Source organism: Myotis nattereri, assembly GCF_964212035.1.
Source record: "Myotis nattereri genome assembly, chromosome: 3".
Lineage (NCBI taxonomy): Eukaryota > Metazoa > Chordata > Mammalia > Chiroptera > Vespertilionidae > Myotis > Myotis nattereri.
In genome coordinates, this window is record NC_138077.1 from 154,226,506 (window position 1) to 154,250,688 (window position 24,183).

The following is a 24,183-nucleotide window of genomic DNA, read 5'->3' on the forward strand; positions in this document are numbered from 1 at the left end:
GTGAGTGGGTGTTTTACTAAAGGGGCAGTCATTGTCTTCCCATCTGTATGGTCTTTTAAACAAACTAGTCCTTACGCCAAGGCCCCGATGGAGGGAGTGCCTAGGCAGCCTTGTTTATACACAGCGATCCAACCCATCTTCCCAAGTATTACTTAACTGGAGGTGAATTTGAATCTTAGAAGAGACCATTTGATTCTCTTCTAGGGTAGTATTCCCTTGTGTAAATGGACCACAGCTATTTTATCCACTCATCCATTGATGGGCACTAGAGCTGCTTCCAAATCTTGGCTATTGTAAATAGCATTGCAATGAACATAGGGGTGGATATACTTTTAAATCAGTGTTTTGGATTTCTTTGGATAAATTCCCAGAAGTGGAACTGCTGGGTCATAAGGCAGGTCCATTTTTAGTTTTTTGAGGTAACTCCATACTGCTTTCCACAGTGGCTGCACCAGTCTGCATTTTCACCAGCAGTGCACAAGGGTTCTCTTTGCTCCACATCCTTGCCAGCACTTATTTATTGATTTGTTGATGATAGCCATTCTGACATGTGTGAGGTGATATCTCCTTGTGGTTTTAATTTGCATTTTTCCAATGATTAGTGATGTTGAGCATCTTTTCATGTGCCTACTGGCCATTTGTATGTCCTCTTTGGAGAAGTGTCTCTTCAGGTCCTTTGCCTATTTTTTAAATTGGATTGTTTTTTTGGTATTGAGTTGTATAAGTTTTTTATAAATTTTGAATATTAACTTCTTATCAGCTGTATCTCTGGCAAATATGTTCTCCCTTTCAGTGGGTTGTCTTTTCAAAGGATTTGCCTGTGCAAAACCTTTTTTATTTTAATGTAGTCCCATTTGTTTATTTTTTATTTTGCTTCCCTTGCCCGAGGTGATACATCAGAAAAAATATTGCTACGAGAGATGTACTGCCTCAGTTTTCTTCTGGGATATTTATGGTTTTGAGTCTTCACATTTAAGTCTTTAATCCATTTTGAGTTTATTCTTAGGTATGGTGTAAGAAGGTGGTCTGTTTCCATTTTTTTTTTTGCACTTATCTGTCAATTTTTCGAACCTATTTATTGAATAGACTTTGTTTACCCCATTACATGTTTTTGGCTCCTTTGTCAGATATTAATTGACCATAAAGACATGAGTTGATTTATGGGCTCTCTGTTCTGTTCCATTACTCTGTATGTCTGTTTTCCAGGAGCATGCTGTTTTGATTACTATGGCCTTGTAGTAGTTTGGTATTAGGTAGCATGATTCCTGCAACTTCGTTCTATCTCAAGATTGCTGTGGCTATTCAGAGTATGTTGTGGTTTTATATAAATTTTTAGAATATTTGTTCTAGATTGCTTTGGGTAGTACGGACTTTTTAATGGTGTTAACTTCCTACCCATGAACATGATATATGCTTCCACTTACTTGTATCTTCTTCAGTTTTTTTCTTCAGGGTCTTGTAATTTTCTGAGTATGGATCCTTTATACCCTTGGTTAAATTTATTCTTAGTATTTTTTTTTGAAGCAATTGTGAATGGGATTCTTTTCTTAGTTTTCCTTTCTGATAGTTCATTGGTGGTGTATTAAAATGCAACAGATTTCTGGATATTTAATTTGTATCCTGCTGCTTTACTGTGTTCATTGATCAGTTCTAGTAATTTTTTTGGTGAAGTCTTTAGGGTTCTCTATATTCTGTATTATGTCATCTGCAAATAATGACAGTTTTACTTCTTTTCCAACTTGGATGCCTTTTATTTCTTCGTCTTGTCTGATTGCTATGGCTAGGTCTACTAGTACTAAGTTGAATAAAAGTGATAAAAGTGGGCATCCCTGTCTTGTTCCTGATCTTAAGGAAAACACTTTTAGTTTTTGCCCAGTGAGTGTGATGTTGGCTGTGAGGTGTCATGTATCACCTTGATTACATTGAGGTATGTTCCCTCTATTCCCACTTTGCTGAGAGTTTTTATCATAAAAGTGTGCTGAATTTTATCATACGCTTTTCCTTCATCTTTTGATATGATCATGTGGTTTTTATCTTTCAATTTGTTTATGTGGTGTATCATGTTTATTGACTTGTGAATATTGTACCAACTTTGCATCCCCGGAATAAATCCCACTTGATTATGATGTATGTTCTTTTTGATACATTGCTGGATCCAGTTTGCTAATATTTTGTTGAGGACTTTAGCATCTATCTTTATCAGGGATATTAGCCTATAATTTTCTTTCTTTGTAGTGTCTTTGTCTGGTTTTGGAATTAGGCCAATGCTGGCCTGATAAAAGGAGCTTGGGAGTCTTCCCTCCTCTTGGATTTCTTGAAGTAGTTTGAAAAGAATAGGCGTTAGTTCTTTTTCGAATGTTTGGTAAAATTAACTAGTGAAGCCATCCAGTCAAGGACTTTTGTTTTTTGGGAGTTTTTAATTACTGCTTTAATTTCACTATTGTAATCTGTCTGTCCTCTGTCCAGATTCTCTGATTCCTCCTGAGTCAGTTTTGGAAGATTGTAGGTTTCTAGGAATTTATCTATTTGGTCCAGACTGTCCAATTTGTTGTCATATAATTGTGATAATATTTTCTTACAAACCTTTGCATTTCTTTGGTGTCCATTGTTACTTCTCCCCTTTCATTTCTGATTTTATTTATTTGGGTCCTCTCTCTTTTTTTCTTGATGAGTCTGGTTAAAGGTTTTCGAATCTTGTTTATCTTTTCAAAGAACCAGATCTTGATTTCACTAATCTTTTGTATTGTTTTTTAGACTTTATTTTGTTTATTTTTGCTCTGATCTTTATTATACCTTCCTTCTTCTCACTTTGAGCTTTGTTGTTGTTTTTTCAAGTTCCTCTAAGTGAAAAGTTAGATTATTTATTGAAGATTTTTCTTGTTTATTGTGATAGGCCTGTAATGCTATGAATTTCCCTCTTAGGACCACTTTCACTGTATCACATAGATTTTGGGTTGTTGTGTTCTCATTTGTATTTGTTTCATGGTATCTTTTGATTTTCCCCTTGATATTATTGTTAAACTATTCATTGTTTAGTAACATGTTGTTTAGCCTCCATGAATTGTGTTTCTTCAGATTTTTTTCTTGTGATTGATTTCTAGTTTCATACCATTATGGTTAGAGATGATGCTTGATATGATTTCACTTCTTAAATTTATTGAGACCTGTTTTTGTGTCCTAATATGTGGTCTATCCTAGAAAATGTTCCATGTGCATTTGAAAAGAATGTATATCTGCTGCTTTCGGGTGAAAGGCTCTGAAGATATAAATTAAATCTATCTGATCAAGTGTGTCATTTAAGGCCACCAATTCCTTGTTGATTTTCTGTCTGGAAGATCTATTCATTGATGTCAATGGCATGTTGTAACTGCTTACTGTGACTGTATTACTGTCAATCTCTCCCTTTATGTCCATCAAGATTTGCTTTACATAGTTAGGTGTACCTATGTTGGGTGTATAAATGTTTATAAGGGTTATGTCCTCTTGTTGGATTAAATTTAATCTCCTTAACTACAGTGGTCTGGCTTGCCATCTGTGTCATATACTGAAATTTCATGAATGCATTGATGTGTTTGTGGACGTTTTATTTATTTTTATTTATTTATTTATTTATTTTGGTCTTTTTTTAAAAAAATTGTGGACTTTTTAACCTGTGCTTTTGTTCAGTTATGAGTGATTGTGTATAATCATTAAATTAAATATTTCACAAGCTTCCATATGTTGAAAGCATTTTTCCATATTACATTTATTTTCCAAATAAAATTAAAATAAATAAATAATTTTTTTATCTTTGACTTTGAGACACACACAAATACACCAGATTTTGCAATATTTTGTGTGTTTTACCCCCTCTAGGTTTTGGACATAGTAAAAACAAATATTCGCACAATTCTTCCACGCATCTGGAAGGTGACTGATGTCGATGAACTACATTTATATCGGATTTTTAACCGGGTTTTTAATCGCTTACTCTGGAGTCATGGCCAAGGACTATGGAACTGTTTCTGTGATTCAGGGTAAGTTTTAAGTTATTTTTTATTGTTGTCATTTGAAATATTTTATGGTTAGTTATAAAAGTAGCTCAATAAAAAGATTGAATATCTTTTTTTAAAATATATTTTTACTGAAGGAGAGAGAGATCAAAACATCAATGATGAGAGAGAATCATTGATTGGCTGCCCATTGCATACTCCCTACTGGGGATTGTGTCCACAACCTAGACATATGACTTGACTGGGAATCAAACTGTGAACTCTTGGTCCTTAGGTTGACACTCAACCACTGAGCCTTACTAGCTGGGAAAAGATTGAATTTCTTTTTTTGTTTGTTGTTTGTTTTATTGCTTAAAATATTACAAAGAGTAGTACATATGTCTCCTTTTTTCCCCCACTTGACCTTTCCCCGGTCACCCCTAACCCCCAGTGTCTTGTGTCTATTGGTTATGCTTATATGCATGCATACAAGTCCTTTGGTTGATCTCTTACCCCCGCCCCAACCCTCCCCGGTCTTCCCATTGTAGTTTGACAGTCTGTTCGATGCTATTCTGCCTCTGTATCTATTTTTGTTCACCAGTTTATAATGGTCTTTATTATCCATAAATGAGTGAGGACATGTGGTATTTTTCTTTCATTGACTAGCTTATTTCACTTAGCATTATGTTCTCCAGTTCCATCCATGCTGTTGCAAATGGTAAGAATTCCTTCTTCTTTACAGAAGCATAGTATTGCATTATGTAAATGTACCACAGTTTTCTAATCCATTCATCTGCTGATGGGCACTTATTCTGTTTCCAAACTTAGCTATGGTAAATTTTGCTGCCATGAACATAGGGGTGCATATATCCTTTCTGATTAGTGTTTCTGGTTTCTTGGGATATATTCCTAGCAGTGGGATCACTGGGTCAAATGGGAGTTCCATTTTTAACTTTTTGAGGAAACTTCATACTGTTCTCCAAAGTGGCTGCACCAGTCTGCATTCCCACCAGCAGTGCACGAGTGTTCCCTTTTCTCCGCATCCTCTCTAGTACTTGTTGTTTGTTGATTTGTTGATGATAGCCATTCTGACAGGTATGAGATGGTACCTCATTGTTGTTTTGATTTTCATCTCTCAGATGATTACTGACTTTAAGCATGTTTTCATATGTCTCTTGGCTTTCTTAATGTCCTCTTTTGAAAAGGGTCTATTTAGGTCCTTTTCCCATTTTTTGATTGGATTGTTTATCTTCCCTTTGTTAAGTTGTATGAGTTCCCTATAAATGTTGGAGATTAAACCCTTATCGGTGATAACATTGGCAAATATGTTCTCCCATGCTGTGGGTTTTCTCGTTGTTTTGTTGATGGTTTCTTTTGCTGTGCAGAAGCTCTTTATTTTGATGTAGTCCCATTTGTTTATTTTCTCTTTAGTTTCCAATGCCCTGGGAGCTGTATCGGTGAAGAAATTGCTTCAGCATATGTCTGAGATTTTATTTCCTTTGGATTTCTCTAGTATTTTTATGGTTTCCCATCTTACATTTAAGTCCTTTATCCATTTTGAGTTTATTTTTGTGTATGGTGTAAGTTGGTGGTCTAGTGTCATTTTTTTGCATGTGTCTGTCCAATTTTACCAACACCATTTATTGAAGAGACTGTCTTGACTCCATTGTATGTTCTTGCCTCCTTTGTCAAATATTAATTGAGCATATTGTTTCGGGTTGATTTCTGGGTTCTCCATTCTATTCCATTGATCTATATGTCTGTTCTTGTGCCAGTACCAGGAAGTTTTGAGAACAGTGTCTTTGTAACACAGCTTGATATCTGGTATTGAGATCCCACCTACTTTGTTCTTCTTTCTCAGGATAACTGCAGCTATTCGGGGTCTTTTTTTATTCCAGATGAATTTTTGGAGAGTTCATTCTAGGTCTGTGAAATATGCTGTTGGTATTTTAATGGGGAGTGCGTTGAATTTATAGATTGCTTTGGGTAGCATGGACATTTTAATGATGTTGATTCTACCAATCCATGAACATGGTATGTTTTTCCATCTGCTTATGTCTTCCTCTATCTCTTTTTTCAAAGTCCTGTAATTTTCTGTGTAAAGGTCTTTTACCTCTTCAGTTAAGTTTATTCCTAGGTATCTTAATTTTTTTGGTGTGATGGCAAATGGGATTGCTTTTTTAGTCTTTCTTGCTGTAAGTTCACTATTGGTGTATAGAAATGCCATAGATTTCTTGGCATTAATTTTGTATTCTGCTACATTGCCGAATTCATTTATTAAGTCTAATAGTTTTTTGATGGAGTCTTTAGGGTTTTTTATGTACATATCATGTCATCTGAAAATAAGGACAGTTTTACTTCTTCTTTTACAATTTGGATGCCTTTTATTTCTTCTTCTTCTTGTCTAATCGCAATGGCTAATACATCCAATACTATGTTGAACAGGAGTGGTGAGAGTGGGCATCCCTATCTTGTTCCTGTTCTTAGGGGAAATGGTTTTAGTTTTTGTCCATTGAGTATGATGTTGGCTGTGGGTTTGTCATATATGGCTTTTATTATGTTGAGGTATGATCCTTCTATTCCTACCTTGCTGAGAGTTTTTATCAAAAATGGGTGCTGGGTTTTGTCAAATGCTTTTTCTGCATCTGTGATATGACTATGTGGTTTTTATCTCTCAATTTGTTTATGTGATGTATCACGTTTATTGTTTTGCGGATATTATACCATCATTGCATCCTTGGGGTAAATCCTACTTGGTGATGGTGTATGATCTTTCTGATGTACTTCTGGATCCAATTTGCTAGGATTTTGTTGAGGATTTTGGCATCTATGTTCATGGGGGATATTGGCCTGTAATTCTCTTTCATTGTGTTGTCTTTATCTGGTTTTCGTATTAGGGTGATGCTGGCTTCATAGAATGAGCTTGGAAGTGTTTCTTCCTCTTGAATTTTTTTCAGAATAGTCTGAGGAGGATAGGTTTTAGTTCTTCCTTGAATGTTTGGTAAAACTCCCCTGTGAAGCCATCTGGCCCCAGGCTTTTGTTTGCTGGAAGCTTTTTGATTACTGCTTCATTTTCTTCCATAGTTATTGGCTTATTGAGATTTTTAGATTCTTCCTGATTGAATTTTGGAAGGTTGTATTTTTCTAGGAATATGCCCATTTCCTCCAGGTTTGTTGGAATAGAGTTGTTCATAGTATTTTTTAACAATCCTTTGTATTTCTGTGGGGTCTGTTGTTATTTCTCCTCTTTCATTTCTGATTTTGTTCATTTGGGTCCTCTCTCTTTGCTTCTTGGTGAGCCTGGCTAGAGGTTCATCAATCTTATTTATCCTTTCAAAGAACCAGCTCTTGGTTTTGTTGATATTTTGTATTGTTTTTTTGGTCTCTGTCGTTTATCTCAGCTCTGATCTTTATTGTTTCCTTGCTTCTGCTTACACTGGGCTTTCCTTGTGGCTCTCTTTCTAACTCTTTGAGTTGTAGGGTTAGGTAATTTATTACCATTGTTTCTTGTTTTTTTGCAATAGGCGTGTAGTGCTATTAACTTCCCTCTCAAGACTGCTTTCGCTGTGTCCTATAGGTTTTGGATTGTTCTGTTTTCATTGTCGTTTGTTGCCATGGTGGTTTTTACTTCTTTGAGCTCTCTGGTAGCCCAGTCATTGTTTAATAGCATGCTATTTAGTCTCCATGTGTTTGATTTTTTTGGATTGTTTTTATTGTAGTTGATTTCCAGTTGTATGCCATTGTGACCGGAGAAGATGCTTAATATGATTTCTGTCTTCTTGAGTTTGAAGAGACTTTGCCTTTGACCCAATATATGGTCTATCTTTGACAATGACCCATGTGCACTTGAGAAGAATGTATATTCTGTGGCTTTGGGGTGAAATGTTCATAAAATGTCAATTCCATCTAATCTAGTGAGTTATTTAGGATTGATGTTTCTTTGCTGATTTTTTGTTTAGGGGATTTGTCCAATGGTAATAGTGGGGTATTAAAGTCCCCTCCTATGATTTTATTGCTGTCAATCTCTCCCTTGATATCCTCCAGAAGTTTTTTTATGTATTTGAGTGCTCCTGTATTGGGTGCATATATGTTTACCAGAGTTATTTCTTCTTGTTGGATTGCTCCCTTTAGTATTAAGAAGTGGCCTTCCTTATCTCTTTTTATGTTCTTCACTTTGAAATCTAATTTGTCAGATATAAGTATTGCTACCCCAGCTTTTTTTTCATTTCCATTTGTCTGAAAAACCTTTTTTCATTTCTTAACCATCAGTCTGTATGCGTCTTTTTTTCTGAGGTGGGTTTCCCGTAGACAGCAGATATATGGGTCATGTTTTCTTATCCACTCAGTTACCCTATGTCTTTTGATTGGGAATTTAATCCATTTACATTTAAAGTTATTATTGAAAGGTATTTGTTTGTCACCATTTTTATTCTTTACCCCTGTGTTCCTTCTTCGTTTCCTCTTTTTTCTTTTCACAGCAGACTCTTTAGCATTTCTTGCATTGCTGGTTTGGTGGTAATAAACTCCCTTAGTCCTTTTTTGGGAGGACTTCACAGCTTTTTGTCTGTGAAGCTCCTAATTTCACCCTCATTTTTTATTGATAGCCTTGTTGGGTACAGTATTCTTCGATTCAGACCCTTGCTTTGCATGACTTTGTATATTTCATTCCATTCCCTTCTGGCCTGATGTGTTTCTGTTGAGAAGTCAGTCATTAGCCTGATGGGGGGCCCTTTGTAGGTAACTTTCTGTCTCTCTCTGGCTGCTTTTAAGATTCTTACTTTGTCGTTGGTGTTTGCCAATTTAATTATAATGTGCCTTGGCGTTGGTCTTTTGGGGTTCATTTTGTTTGGGACTCTGTGAGCTTCTTGGATTTGTGTGAGTTTTTTCTTCCCTATATCAGGGAATTTTTCTGTCATTATTTCTTCAAACAGGTTTTCTATTCCTTGCTCAGTTTCCTCTCCTTCTGGCACCCCTATTATGTGGATGTTGTTTCCTTTTGTGTTGTCCCAAAGTTCTCTTAGGCTCTCCTCCTGCTTTTTATTTATTTTTTCCTAGAAGCTGCTCTGCTTGGATATATTTTCCTACCTTGTCTTCTAGCTCACTGATGTGGTCCTCTGCTTCTTCTAGTCTACTGTTGATGCTTTCTATTGAGTTCTTTATAGCAGTGATGTCATTTTTCATTTCTTCTTGGTTTTTCTTCATTTCCTCTTGGTTCTTACACATATTATTGAATTTGTCTTCCATTCTTTTCATCCACCTTATGACCATTTCTCTGGATTCTTTCTCTGACACGTTGCTTGCCTCTATTTCATTTACTTCCTTTTCTGGTTATGCCTGTTTTTCTTTCATATGTGGGCTGTTTCTTTGTCTCCCCGGGTGTCTAGTTATGTTGTTCTCTCTCTACTGCATTGATTTAAAGGCACAAAATACAACATAACAAGGCACAATGCATAAGGCACTGAACACAAATATATTCATGATACTAATAACCCCAAATAAAGGTGACCACCAGAGAAAAGAGAATTAGGGGATAAGAAAGAAAGAAGAAGAGAAAAACAAAAAAGAGAAAAATAGGAGTGCAAAAATGAAATTGGGAAAAGGAAAAAAAAGTAAGAGAGAAAAGAAAGGGAATAAAATAGAAGAGGGGAAAAACTACTTATATGGGGAGAAAACACCAATAGAACAGCCACTAATCCCAACAAATGCCAGCAAAAGATACCTAGAGATGAATGCAAACTATAAAACATAACTAATATCAAGTGAGGCAAGGGAATACAGAAGCAAAAAATAACCAAAAACAAAACAAAAAAACAAAAAGAAAAAGTGAAACAATCTCACAAACAAGCATAAAAAAACCATTATAATCAACAATCAAGCAAACAATAACAAAACGACAGAGAGAGAAAAAAATTGGATAGTGAAGAAAGAGAAGAGAGGTGAGTATGGACTTAGAACAGGGGATTGGAAATTAGATATATAAGTAGGGTGAAATTTTAACAGGGGGTAAAAAGAAGGAATAGGGAAAATCTAAAGCAGGAATAGGGTAAGAGAAACAGGACAATAAAAGGGGAAAAGTGAAGAAGAGTGTGTTGGCATAAGGTAAAGTTGAGATAGAGTAAAATGATGCTAAAAGAAACATGAAAATAGAATGTAGAACACTAATCCCAAAATAAAGAGAAAATAAAGTGACACTTTAAAAAAAAGGTAAAATAGTAGTAGTAATAATAATACTGATTAAAAATAAAAATTTAATAATTAAAAAGGTAAAATCAACTGAGGAAAAAAAGAAAAAAAATTTAGTTTCTTAAGTAAAAGGTGAAAAAAAAATAAAAATGTGCAGAATAGTGAAGGTCATTCACTTCCTCTACTCTTCTGTTTGGCACACCTTTGTCCTGTCAGGTATTCAGGAGAGTATTGAAGTTCCTTGCAATACACTGCTCCTCTTTGTTGTAAACCACAGTCCTGATTTTAAAGCACACAGTATTTCTTTGTTTCCCAGGCTGCCTTTATTTGTGTTTACAGAAGACTCAATTTGTGATTCAGCCCCCTGGGTGTCAGTGTTTCTGGATTGACCTCCAGGGCTATAAGTCCTCTCTAGCCAGTAGTTAGGTTTTGTTTTCCCTATCGCACTTAATACTGTTTTGGGAGAATGGACTGTCCCAGAGCTGGTTCCTTGATCATTACTCCCCACTCTGATTCCCAGGTTCCACAAAAACAACTTTCCCCTGCAGTCTCTGTGAGAGTCCCCAATTGGGCGATCCTATGTATTGGGTTTAGTAATCAAAAGCAAGGATTTAAAGAGAAAAAAAAAGAAAAAAGCCAGAGTAAGTGTGCGAGCTCGCAATCTCCACCGTCCAGCTCTTTGCACAATTCTCCCAACATCTCTTCCGCATGTCCTCTCTCCTCTGGCACTAAGCAGCCGGCACACTGGCAAAATCTGAGGCTGTCTTTTTGCACCCAGTCCAGCTATGGGCTGATTTTTATAGTTCCCTTTTGCCAGCAGCCCTATGGATCCCCTTCCACACTCGCGGATCATGCTGGCCACAATGGCCTCGGACTTTGTGGGGCACAGACTTCCCCTGCGCATCCCTCTCTCCAACCTGGATTACAAACCACACATTTATCTAGGCGAAATCTGACCTTTCTGTGAGGAGGAGCAGGGCTCATCTGAGTCCACATATTCATGCTGCTTGAGGTCCGGTGTTCCTGGATTCGTAGCTGGTCCCTGGGTGCCGTGGTTGCAGGGTCCCTGGATGTATACGCTTCCGATAACAGCCACTCAAGATGGCACAGTCTTGGGGCAGAGCCGGCTGCTCGGGGAGAGATTTCAGCAGCAGTGGAGGCTGCCCGGTTAGGGAGTCCGATCCAGCAGTCTCCAACCTTCCCCTGGGAGTATAGCTGTCGCTCACCCACAAATTTACACTCTTGGTACATCCACACACTCTCCTTTCGTTCCCTCACTCACACACTATCTTGCAATCTGCCTTCCCGTTGGCAGCCATCTTTTCTCTCTGAATTTCTTTAATAAGCTCTTAAAATAGGAATTTTTATTACTTGTAATTTTTAGTATTCAACTATAATTTATAACAGTTAAACTGACTTATTTGAGATGATTAATATGACAACACCATCTAACTAATTGGATCCAGGATTCAGGGAAGAGAAGTAGTCTTAATGAAAATCTCAATATCTGTAAGGTTCTTCTACTGTTGCCTCTATGTAGCAAACTTCGAAAATCATGGCTCTATTTCTGCTCCTCTTCAGAATTTCAGTCCTGCCATATTTGTAATGACTCATCATTTTAGCCTTGTGATGATATCTAAAGCCAAACAATTCATGTCACTCTTTTATTAATAAATGACTTCCCTTTTAGACCTCTCTTAATTCTATTGTATGCTCCCAATAGTACAGGTTAAATATCTCAGGAACTCCTGCATCTTCCTTTTCCTTCACTGTCTTTATTCAATTATCTGCTAAATACTATTAGTTTTTCTGTCACATTCCCACTATGGCTACTCTAGATTGTTTTTCATTGTTCTTAACAATTATCAAGTACTTACTACTGTGTTAAATACTTTTGGAGATACAAAGTTGAATCTAACATGTATTTGGTCCTCAAGAAACTTTTATAAAATGGTAATAGCTCACACCATACAACTTACTATGTGCAAGGCACTGTTCTAAACACTTTACCTGTATTGAGTGATTAAATCCTCATAACTTGACTTTGAAGCAGGTTCTCTGATTATCTCTTTTATAAACAAGGAAACTGAGTTGCAGTTAGTTGATAAAGACCTAGTACACTGGGATTCAAACTCAGGGAGCCTGGCCCCAGAGTTCATGCTCTTAACCAGTAATCTCTGCTGTCTGTAATAGACAAAATAAGAGATATATAAAAGTAATTATTAGAAAAGAGAAAGAGATAAAGGATTTCAGAGAAGAGGAGCCTTTTTGGTAGAAGGTGGAATTAATAAATTTCTAGGCATTTTTTTCTCGCCAATGTTTTGTCTGTTTTATCCATCTTGCTCTCAAGGTCATTTCTTAAAATCTGTAGTGATTTCCCTCATGTATCATTAAAGTCTAGACTTCTTCTCTAGAAGTTCAAGGCTCTCTAATATGCTGCTTCTTTCTTATTTCTCCAGTATTCTCTCTCGTTACTCTCCTACTTGAACTCTGTTCTAGAAAAACAAACTCACTATTTTTCAAATATCTTAAAAATGTGTCCTTTTCTTCTTTTGAGCTGTTGGTATCATTGAGTATCTGACTGGGATGCTTTCTATTAACTCTGTTTCTCCAGTTCCTACATAATTTAAACCCTATGTAAACACTCAAACTATATACTTCCTTTGTAAAACCTTAACTATTGTAGTTTGAAATGATCTCTGAATGTCCTCCATTTAAATATTCTAGTCATCTACTACTGAATTATTTATAGCATTTACAGACTTATTCTCACCACCATAATTATCCTCAACTGCCATTCACCAATTTGGAGAATGCATAAGGTGCTCTGCAATCTGAGAATAATCATAGCTATACATTATTTCCACAGAGACTTAAGTGAGACATTGGAACTGTACATTATGGCCCCTTCAAAGTTCTCTCAATGTGAATTCATAATTGGAATTTTTGTTTGTTTGTTGATCCATTGTTTGGAATGCCACATATGAATCCAAGCTACTCTCCACCATGGAAGGCAGTGAGATAGTCTGCTGCTGATATTGGACTTGATAGCTTTAATGGAGTTGATAGCTTTATGTCCATGACATAATATCCAATGCCAGACACTAAAGATGCTCATAAAGTGGTGGTTCTTTGCTGTTAGAGCTTCTTTTCCCTGAACTATTTTGGTAATGCACTCTAACCTAACTCAGAATTCTTTTCTCTTGTTTCAGGCACAGTATTCTTCCCAGTTTTCTCTGGTGGCATATATTACTGCTAGTAATAATAATGAGATGAACATTTATTGAAGGCTTACTAAATGCCTAATATTGTTTTACATATTAAATATTCTTATAATCACCACAGCAATATTTTGAATAATATATTATTATTGTACTGATAAGGAAATTGAAGCATAAAGAGAATAACTTGTCCAAGTTCTCATAGTAACTAGATGAGCCTGGACTTAAATCCAAGTTGTCTGAGTCAAGCACTCAAGTTCTAAATTCTGTGCTTCATTATCTTCCCTCAAAGTAGCACTGCCAGTGGGTGCCAAGCACCAGGGCAGGTGGAGTGAGAGTAGATTTGAATCCATTTCTTTATAAACTTCGTGGTTTATAGAGTTGAGTTTAATACTAGATTTAATTTTGCAGCTTTACAAATGAGTTTCTTAGGCTTCCTCAATTTTCTGAAACCACGTGGTGGTGTGTGTGTCTGATTTTCATTTTTGACCCAGAATAGTTCTACTTATATTTTAGATCATATCTAGTCAATGTATACTCCTTTAACTTTGGCCTAACAGCCTACTAGTCAGGGTAACACTGTACTCTTATTTCAGTTCTGAAGGAAAGATTTTAATAAAGCGTGCAGCTATCTTTCACAGTTAGGTGTAAAATCTTGGAAAAATATAATCCGAATAACTGCATCAACTTGATTACTGCCTCCATCTGTCAACACCTTACTAATGAAACAGTAAATAAAGCATTCCTTTTCCACATCCAGAAATATTAGAGAATATGGTGGATCTTTGTGGGAGGTCTCTCTAGAATTGGCCTAGAGGTTTTCTCTCAAATAGAGAACATACTCATCCCTCTCTCTTGCTCTTGCAGGCTGCCGCAGCCCATGCTTAGTGACTTTTTTTCACATGCAGCTGCCTGGGAATGTTATATTGCTCCACATTGTGCATGTGTCCTCTCCAAGGAGAAAGCTCTTGGAATAGCTCACCATGTTTTACTGGGATAGTGGAAGTTTAGGTTTTGTTGAGACTCCAACAAGGCCTTAGCACTTAGGAAGGCTGGCCAATTGAAGTAACATTTCAGGTGAGATTTGCAGGAAGAGGAAGAAAGGGGCTTGCCGGGTAGAGCAAAGAGGAGAATGCAGGGGCTAGTGTGGTAATGCTTTGTTTGGAAAAACTCTCTCTCCTCTCAAAACCCTGATATGTAAACGCCAAAGAAGAGAATCTGGTTTGGATCCTTTAGCCAAAGGCATTTTCTTGTGGATGTTTTTCATGGAGAGGCTTCCCTTTTAGCATCTTAAGGCAAGATGAAATTGTAAGGAATATTCTAAGGTAGTCTACTTCTAGGCTGAGTTATATGACTACTTGAAAATGTACCCATAACATGTAGACTTCCAAAGTTATATGACTCTTACTAGTCTCTTATTACTTTCATCTCGATGTGTTGTTGGTAGTACTTTTTAGCTCATTACTTTTTCTGTTGCTGATTATCTAATTGGTATAGCTCAGATTTTTATTTTTTTTTTACCTTCCCTTTTCCCTTCTTGTACTTAACTTTGGGCCACTCATCCATCCATCAGAACTTCTACCAGAGAAGGTAGAAGTCAGTTTCACTTTTTAAATAACTGCTTTATTAAATATTTTGATGAGAAAGGACATGAAAATTATTGCATTACTGGATTATAGGAAGTTTTTTTCAAGTCTCTGACTCTGATTAATAACCCCCTTTTGTTGCCAGAGATATTCAGTATTCTGTATATTATTGATATATTACTAACAAAAGTCATTTTATTTCATATTTCTCTGAGAGTGAGGGTGTGCCAGAAAGAACTTTTTAACCATTTAATTTTTCTTTTTAAACTCATGAATTTTGGGTCTCCCATTTCCTTGGAATTTAGATTCAGAAAGCAGGTAGATAAAATCCTGGATTACTGGTATTTTTGTTTGTTTCTACATCTTTCACCTTTTTAAAAATTTTGTGTTGGCATTGAAAGCTGAGATCCTGCAGTGTTATAGGAGCATTTCACATTTCCTCAGCGCTGCCAGGTGGTGGGTAGGAGGTGAGGTCTCAGTTTGAAGGATTGGTTTCCTTTGTGCAGAAGGGGCGCCATTAGCCATTACGAAATGAAGCATGTCTGTTCATTTTCTCTTTTTCTTTATGAGTGGTTCAGGCGTGCTGACACTTAAATATAAACAGTAGAGTAGAATGTGGTCTTTGGCCAGTGGGGGTGAACATACACACTAAAAAATAGGTAAAGGACCTTGATTCATATGTTTATTTTAAATATTTAAGGAAGCATGAGAGAATGAGAAGCCAAAGCTGCTCATATTATAACTAACGTATTATTCAGAATGTTACATCAAATTAGAATGTTACAGAAGAAGCTCTTTTTAACTTTCTTCCATTTTATTTGTTCTTACCTTGCCTGTATATACTCCAAGTCAGGAAGAGAAAAATTACCCTGATGTGAGTGACCTAATAGTGAATCTAATCAACTAGCTCCAAAGGATCAGAATATAAGTATATCCAAATGGACAGGGACATTGGTAGGGGAGGTTGACTTTTGTAGAAATAACCAGAATCCCAATGGAGAGGAAAGTGCTAGGCAGACTGTGAGAACACAGGATACTTTCTGTGTGTATTTATATTTACATGAAATTCTTATTTCTCTGGGCTCAGACATGTAGGGCCTGCTAGATTGACTTATTAATTATAAATATACTAGAGGCCCAGGGAGTGAAATCGTGTGGCCCCGCCCACCTGCGTGCATCTCACCGTCCCCGCCTTGCCATTCCCCACCTGCCTGCCACCCTGCCCGCCCACCAACTGCCAGCCTTGCTGTGATTGGAGCCTGTGGGCCACAGGGGAGGGACCGGGAGGTGCTCCGTGCACTTCATGGTGCCCGGTCGTTTTGGTCATGATGCCTCTTGGCCTTATATTATTATGATTCCCTAATGATATGATGTTGTCCAATATTTTTAAATCAAATTGGTAAATTGGATATATATGTATATACATATAAACATACATAAACATGTCTAGTTTTTCTTACATTTAGTAATAAATTAAATTTTATTTTTAGAGTTAATTTAACTAGCTTATTAGCACCGTATTGTTGAGTCTGGAACATCTCAGAACATGGCAGAAAACTTATTTCCTCTAATCTACTCATTTGTAAGAAATCCTGCCATTCACTGATGACATGTTGTTTTTTTTGTGACCACATTTCTCCTGAAAAACAACAACAAACACACAGTAGCCTTTCTAATAAAAAAATACCTTTCTGAGTTTCTAAAGCATTTTTAAAAATTCCAAAGATAATCAAATATCCATAGAAGATTGAAAATGGAGTCTTTGAATTTCCCATTGGGAAATACATTTTTTTCAGAAAAATATTTTCCTAAATATATTTTTCCCTTTTGAAAATCTACTCTGTTCTCTTTCAGATGGTTAAGTGAAGTAGTTTATGTAAAATGAGACTTGAACCATTAACCAGTCTCAAACTGAACTTTGCCCTTGAGGCTTGAAAAGAGTTTCATTTACACTAAGGAAAAAAGTTCTCTTTTTCTCCCTCCATGGTGGTGGTGATGGTGGTGGTAGGATGATGAATGATGCGGTGTATTCTTATTTGGGCCATGGCAGTAAACTTAGAAATTGTAAGTACACAGACACACACACACACACACACACACACACACACACACACACACACTTGAAGTTTACCAAGAACGTGAGCACTCACTACTGCCTGCTTTGGTATAAGCTGAATGAGCTAAAGGAGCAAGTTCCCTACCTTTGGAATTGCAGTATGGCAGTACTTGTTGGGATAACATTACTTCTAACGTACAGAAAGCGTAATCTAGGAATATCATGGACATAATTACATCTGAAAGTGTTTTGATTAACTTAAGCAATTAACCTAAATTCTCCGACTGCAAAGAAGTCACAAATATCATTTTAACTCTTTCTGTGGGATTATTATTAACTAGAGGTCCAGTGTATGGATTTGTGCATGGATGGGGTCCCTCAGCCTGTCCTGCACCCTCTCGCAATCTGGGACCCCTCGGGGGATGTAGCTGTGCCAGAGTGGCAGGTGGCCAGGGAAGAGCCCCAGCCAGGGCCAGGGCAGCTCTGCTGCGGCTCATCCTGGCCCAGCTGTGCCTGTCACCGCCACCTGGTAGCTGTGCTCACCAGCGGTGAGCCCGGCTTCGGGCTGAGCAGCGCTCCTGCTGTGGGAGTGCACCCATCACCAGGGGGCAGCTCCTGCGTTAAGCATCTGCCCCCTGGTGGTCAGTGTGCATCATAACGACCAGTCAACTAGTCATTATGGTCATTTGGTCATAATGGTCGCTTAGGCTTTTACATATATATATATATATATATATATATATATATATATATATATATATATATATAATTACATATACATACACACCACAGTGGGGCCTTGACTTACAAGTTTAATTCGTTCCGAGACCGAGCTCATTAAGGAGCTCGTTAAGGAGCTCGTTAACTCAAATTACTCTGTCAACTCAATGCAAAAAGTCAGCCGAGAGACAGCTGTTATCTCAAAAAACTCGTTAGTCGGGACACTCATAAGTCAAGGCCCCACTGCATATGTAAATATAGCTTCCTAGAAAACCCAAATTCCTGGAATAGCTAATTTTTGAGAAATTAGCTCAGTATTTTACAAACACTTGACTTGTAGAGTAACTCAAGTTTTTAGGTAGTGTTGGAAAACCATCCTTTTATTTACCCACTGTTGGCAATAATACAGTCTTAAAAGACACAAAGTCTATGGATTCTATATTGTTTTTTAATATCATGATTAATTTACAGATATATGTGTATTTTATACCTTTCAACTGTCTGTAGTCACTTCACACGTGTGAGTTTCTATTGTTTCTTATTGCTTTGTTGCTAGGTAAGTGACGTAGCTGGTTGCCATTTTTAGCAGCGTCATGAGGTCATGTCTGTTTCCATGCCAACAGATCCTCTTGGGAGAGTATTTTCAGTAAAAGCCCGGAGGTGGTGACTTCTTTGCAGCTCCAGTGTTGCCAGCGCCTGGTTGAACTATGTAAACAGTGCCTGCTTCTGGTTTACAAATATTCAACGGAGACAAGAGGATCCTTCTCAGGCATTGGCACTGACTGGGGTAATTCCAGGTACTTGTATATGTTTCATAGACTCTATACGTTTTATACAAAGTAAAGTCACAAGGCAGTTTGAAATTGAAAGTCTTTTTGTTTATATGGCTAGGGAAAAAGATAAAGACTGAAAATTCATGCACACTCTAGTCTACAAAATACTTTTAATTTGCACAATCTTTACCTTTAAAGGACCAAACAAACCTAAAGGGGTTAGAAATAAACTACCTGAAAATGATATTATTTGGTTTACATGGTTTTGCTTTCAAAAGCTAAGTAAGAACAATGAAAAATGCTAATAAAGTGAACTCCCCCTCCAATAGGGATACTTTACCATTTAAACTTAAGCCTAATAGTTGAGAAATGCCTTTAGTTTTTAGTTTACTTTTTACTGTTCAGTATGCCTCTACTACTCCCTTCATCACAAAAAAATAAAATAAAATAAATAAGTGGGACTTCTAGGAATATATCCTAAGAAACCCAAAACACCAATCAGAAAGAATATATGCACCACTATGTTCATAGCAGCACAATTTACAATAGCTAAGATCTGGAAACAGACCAAGTGCCCATCAGTAGATGGGTGGATAAAAAAGCTGTGGTACAGCCCTAACCCATTTGGCTCAGTGGATAGAACTTCGGCCTGCAGACTCAAGGGTCCCAGGTTCGATTCCGGTCAAGGGCATGTACCTTGGTTACAGATACATCCCCAGTAGGGAGTGTGCAGAAGGCAGCTGGTCAATGTTTCTCTCTCATCGTTCTCTCTATCCCTCTCCCTCCCTCTCTGTAAAAAAAATCAATAAAATATATTTTAAAAAAAAGCTGTGGTACATTTTATACCATGAATACTATGCAGCAATAAAAAGGAAGGATCTCTAACCATTTGAGACAGTATGGAGGGACCTGGAGAGTATCATGCTAAGTGAAATAAGTCAATCAGAGAAATACAAGTATCACATGATTTCACTCATATGTGGAATCTAATTAACAAAATAAACTGATGAATGGAGTGGATTTAGAGACATGGAAGCATGGCACAGAGTGCAGAATCTCAAAGGGAAGGCAGGGCAGGGTGAATGGTGGGAGGTAATCAACCAAAGACCTTATATGCATATATACATAAACCATGAACACAGACAGTGGGGTGGTGAGGACTTGGGGTAGGAGACAGGGTTGGGCTGCAGGGGGTCAAAGGGGGTGAAAGGGGACATACTTTCAACACTAAAGATTTAAAAAATAAATAAAAGCTGCAGAAAAAAACACAAAAAACAAAAGCATACAAATCAGTGGGATAAAAATTTGATAAGTTCTATTTAAAACTTGAATTTTTATAAATATTATCCTGTTAAAATAGGTAGTTTCCAAAAGCATAAAAATAATATTGTTATTAAGCTGCAGAACACACAGAGTAAATAAGAAATCCATTTTTGCACCACAAGACAATCATAGTTCCCATTAGAATTAAAGAAGAATATGACTTTATTTTTAGTACTAGAGACCAGGTACATGGATTCGTGCACCAGAGGGGTCCCTCCGCCTGGCCTTCGGGATTGAGCTGAAACCGGCTCTCTGACATCCCCTGAGGGGTTCCAGGTTGTGAGAGGGTGCAGGCCAGGCTGAGGAGGCCGGGGAGGAATGCAGGAGGTTGGCCAGTTGGGGAGGGACTGCGGGAGGGCTCCAGGGCATGCCTCGCCCATCTTGTTCAGTCCCGATTGGTGGGACCCCAGTAGTAAGCTAACCGCCAGTCAGAGTGTCTTCCCCCTGATGGTCAGTGCACATCATAGTGAGCAGTTGAGTGGCCTTAGGATATCATTAACATATTACACTTTGATTGGTTGAACGGCTGACCAGACGACTGGGCACTTAGCATATTAGGCTTTTATTATATAGGATATGTAAGTTGTAATCCTATTCAGGATAGAAAACATGACTTTGAAAAACTAAGTGATTTTTTAATTGATTTTTAGAGAGAAAGGCAGGGAGAGAGATAGAGGGAGAGAGAAGGAGAGAGAGAGAGAGAGAGAGAGAGAGAGAGAGAGAGAGAGAGAGAGAGAGAGAGAAGAAAGAGAAGAAGAGAGAGAGAGATGTGAGAGCAATATCAATTGGCTGTCTCTTGCACACCCCTTACCAGGGATGGAGCCTACAGCCCAGGTATGTGCTCTGAGTGGGAATTGAACTGGCAACCCTTCAGTGCACAGAATGATGCCCAACTAACTGAGCCACACCGTCAGGGCTTTATTTGCCTAATTTAATCTGTAAAATTAAAAGAGAAGAAAATAGAACTAACATAATTAAGGTTTATGACTATGTTTTTCTTGACCACAGATCTGTAGGATATTTCTGAATAATCTTTAAAGAGTATATGACACCCACTCTATGGAAGAGAGTGGCCTTCAGCCTTCGTCTCAGTAAAGCAATAATTGAATAGACACATCAAGTGAAAGCCATTTCTCAGAGTTGGACTCATAACTAACCAGACAGAACTGATATATAAATCCACAATGCTTGTATATGGCAGAGGTGGGAGTTGAAACTAGGACTTCCCTCCAAAAATGAAAGTTAAAACTACAGGACAATGCATGCCCACTAGGATGGCTATTATAAAAAATGCAAAATAGTAAGTGTTGGTGAGGATATTGAGAAGTTAGAACCCTCATGCATTGCTGGTTCCCAATGGTGTGGCAGCTAGTGAAATTAATTATGCATTCCTAAAAAAGTTAAATATAGAATTACCATGTGCCCTAGCAATTCTACTCCTAAGTATATACCTCAAGGAATTGAAAACAAGGACTAAAACAGATATTCATAGCAACATTATTCATAATAGCCAAAAGGTGAAACAAGCCAAGTGTCCATCAATAGATGAATGGATAAATAAAATTTAGTAGGTACATACAATGGAATATTATTCAGCCTATATAAGAAGGAATGGAATTCTGATACATGCTACAATCGGCATGAACCTCGAAAGCATGCTAAGTGAGGTAAGCCATAAAGGAACAAATATAATGTGATTCTACCTATATGGTGTATGTAGACAAATTCATAGAGACAGAAAGCAAAGTAGATATTACCAGAAGCTGGAAAGAAGAGGAAATGGGGATTTAGTGTTTAATGGGTACAATTTCTGTTTGGGATGATGAAAAAGTCCTGAACTGAATAGTAGTGATGATTACACAACCATTGTGAATGCACTTAATGCACTGAATTGTATACTTGGTAAAAATAGTGTTTCATCTTATATATATTTTACCACATTAAAAAAATTAAACAAAAAACGCAGGGTAAATATTGTGATGAACTTTACCTTGTGTTCCCAAACCAGGAAGCTGAGTCTATTCTGGGGGTATCATGGATCCTGGTCTTATTCCAGGAAAATATCAGAAGGGTGGTGTAGTTTAAATACTCAAGGCTACCAGTCTGGAAATGCTTCATGTTCTTGCCCTGACCGGGTGCTCGGTTGGTTAGAGCACCATCCCCATACACCAAAGTTGCGGGTTTGATCTCCAGTCAGGGCACACACAAGAAGCAACCAATGAATGCATGAATTGGTGGAACAACAAATTATTGTTTATATCTCCCTCCCTTCCTTTCTCTCTCTAAAATAAATTTTAAAAAAAGAAGAAATGCTTTGTGTTCTAGAGATTGTCCTTGGTCAGCAATAAGTTGATACATGACAGACTGACCAATTCTACATCAAGGAAGAATTAGATAAATATATATTTTATATCTACATGCTGGATTGGTGAACGTGTGCAGACATAGCCTCAGAGATGAGTTAGGTTATGTATGTGAAGCAAGTAGGGTAGCATAAGGTATTTCTCCTTGGTACAAATTAGCTACAAGTTAGTTATTTTTGTACATCAAGAATAAATTAGAATAAAAATAAAGCTATAAACCTTTCATATTTTTGCTGCTTTAACACTGACTTTTTAGATATAGTCTATAAATCTACTTCATAGTGATATTCTTTCTTTTAAAAAATAAATTTTATTATTTAACTTCATTACAAAGAATATTTAAATATAATCTTTGATGTTCAGTTAGCATGGGATCTCCCAAGAGCTATTAATGGTGGTATTAAGGCAAATAATCCAGTGTTTCCCTGTAATGCTTTAAAATATTCCACAGCATTTGCTTTAGGGAAGCAAAGAGTTTCTTCCAGTGTGATTTCATATGCCTTTTTGAGTTCGTACTGAACCTCTTTTTTTCTTAAAAAGTTTCATTTTAGCTTCTTTTTGTTTCAGTTAAAAAGCTTAGTACAGCTGGTGTGGCTCAGTGGTTGAGCGTTGACTTATGAGCCAGGAGATCACGATTCAGTTCCCTATGAGGGCACATGCCTGGGTTGCAGCTCAATCACCAGTAGGGGGTGTGCAGGAGGCAACTCATCAATGATTCTCTCTCATCGTTGATGTTTATATTTCTCCCTTTCCCTTCCTCTCTGAAATCAATAAAAAAATATTTTTTAAAAAAGTTTAGGTTTGTGGATGTGTAATAGTTTTCTATTTTCTAGATTATATTTCATATTTCTGGGGGGAAAAGAGCATAATCATTGTAGTCATTAGATTTAAAACTGGGATTCCTAGAGAGAAATTACAATATAATATAGTTGCTAGGAGCACTGATTCTAGAACTAGCCCACATGGATTTTAATCCTGGCTACACCACTTACTAGCTGTGTGACTGTGGGCAAGCCATTTGACCCCTGAGTGCTTTAGTGTATTATCTATAAAATAGAACCTACAATAATATCTACTATATAGAATTGTGATGAGAACTGGGTTAACATTGTAAAACAATTTTAATAGTACTGGGCACATAGAGAACACTATTTCAGTATTAAATAGTGTTAAATAAAATAGTATAAGTTAGCTGTAACCAGGATTTTGTATTTTTGTTTTTCATCTGTGAAATGGAGAGATCTTTAACTCAAAAGGATATGTGAATGTTATTGTAATGTCAATATTACCTATTACTTGGAAATTCTTCAAAAGAAGGTTGGTAGAAGTTACTGTTTACTCTGGTAATTATCAATGTAATCAGAATGCATTTTGAATAGAAGATAAAATAACTCTCAACTAATACATATAGTAGATTTTGATCAAACACTTTTTTTCACCTTTGTCTTAGATAGAAAGTTTACCTTTTTCATGAAAGAAAATATCAGATTAATCATGTGACTCCACTAGCTCTTGACATAATAATTAATCCATATAAATTACCCATGTGATATTAAGAAATAATTTGTATAATCTGTGATGTGAGAAATCAATTGTTTTATTATTTATCACCCATTGTGCAATTTTGATTTAATTTGGTTTGTTGTATATTATTTTACTGCTCTATTAATGATTTGAGCAATTATTTATAGTTTGTGATATTAGGTAGTAGATTTAGGGGATATTATTAGATAATTCATACAAAAATAATGTTTGTGAATATTATGGAGAATTCTTCCATTTTAAACTATAATAATAAAAGCGTAATATGCTAATTAGACCGGACAGCCAAACAACCTTCCGGACAAAGCTGGGGCGAATTTTGTGCTTTGGGCCTCTAGTGCAGTGTTTTTAACCTTCTGGCCCTTTAAATACAGTTCCTCATGTTGTGACCCAACCATAAAATTATTTTTGTTGCTACTTCATAACTGTAATGTTGCTACTCTTA

The 24,183-nt window shown here is 36.9% G+C and overlaps 1 protein-coding gene across 1 annotated transcript in view; it reads left to right on the top strand.

Annotated features, from left to right (window-relative positions):
* The window catches only part of TTLL7 (tubulin tyrosine ligase like 7), a 148,139-nt gene that overhangs the window by 116,717 nt on the left and 7,239 nt on the right, over window positions 1-24,183 (top strand). The window contains exons 19-20 of the mRNA XM_081086613.1: window positions 3,856-4,016; window positions 18,361-18,534. Of these exons, the coding sequence (XP_080942739.1) occupies window positions 3,856-4,016; window positions 18,361-18,534 (335 nt within the window). The remainder of the gene's footprint in view (window positions 1-3,855; window positions 4,017-18,360; window positions 18,535-24,183) is intronic.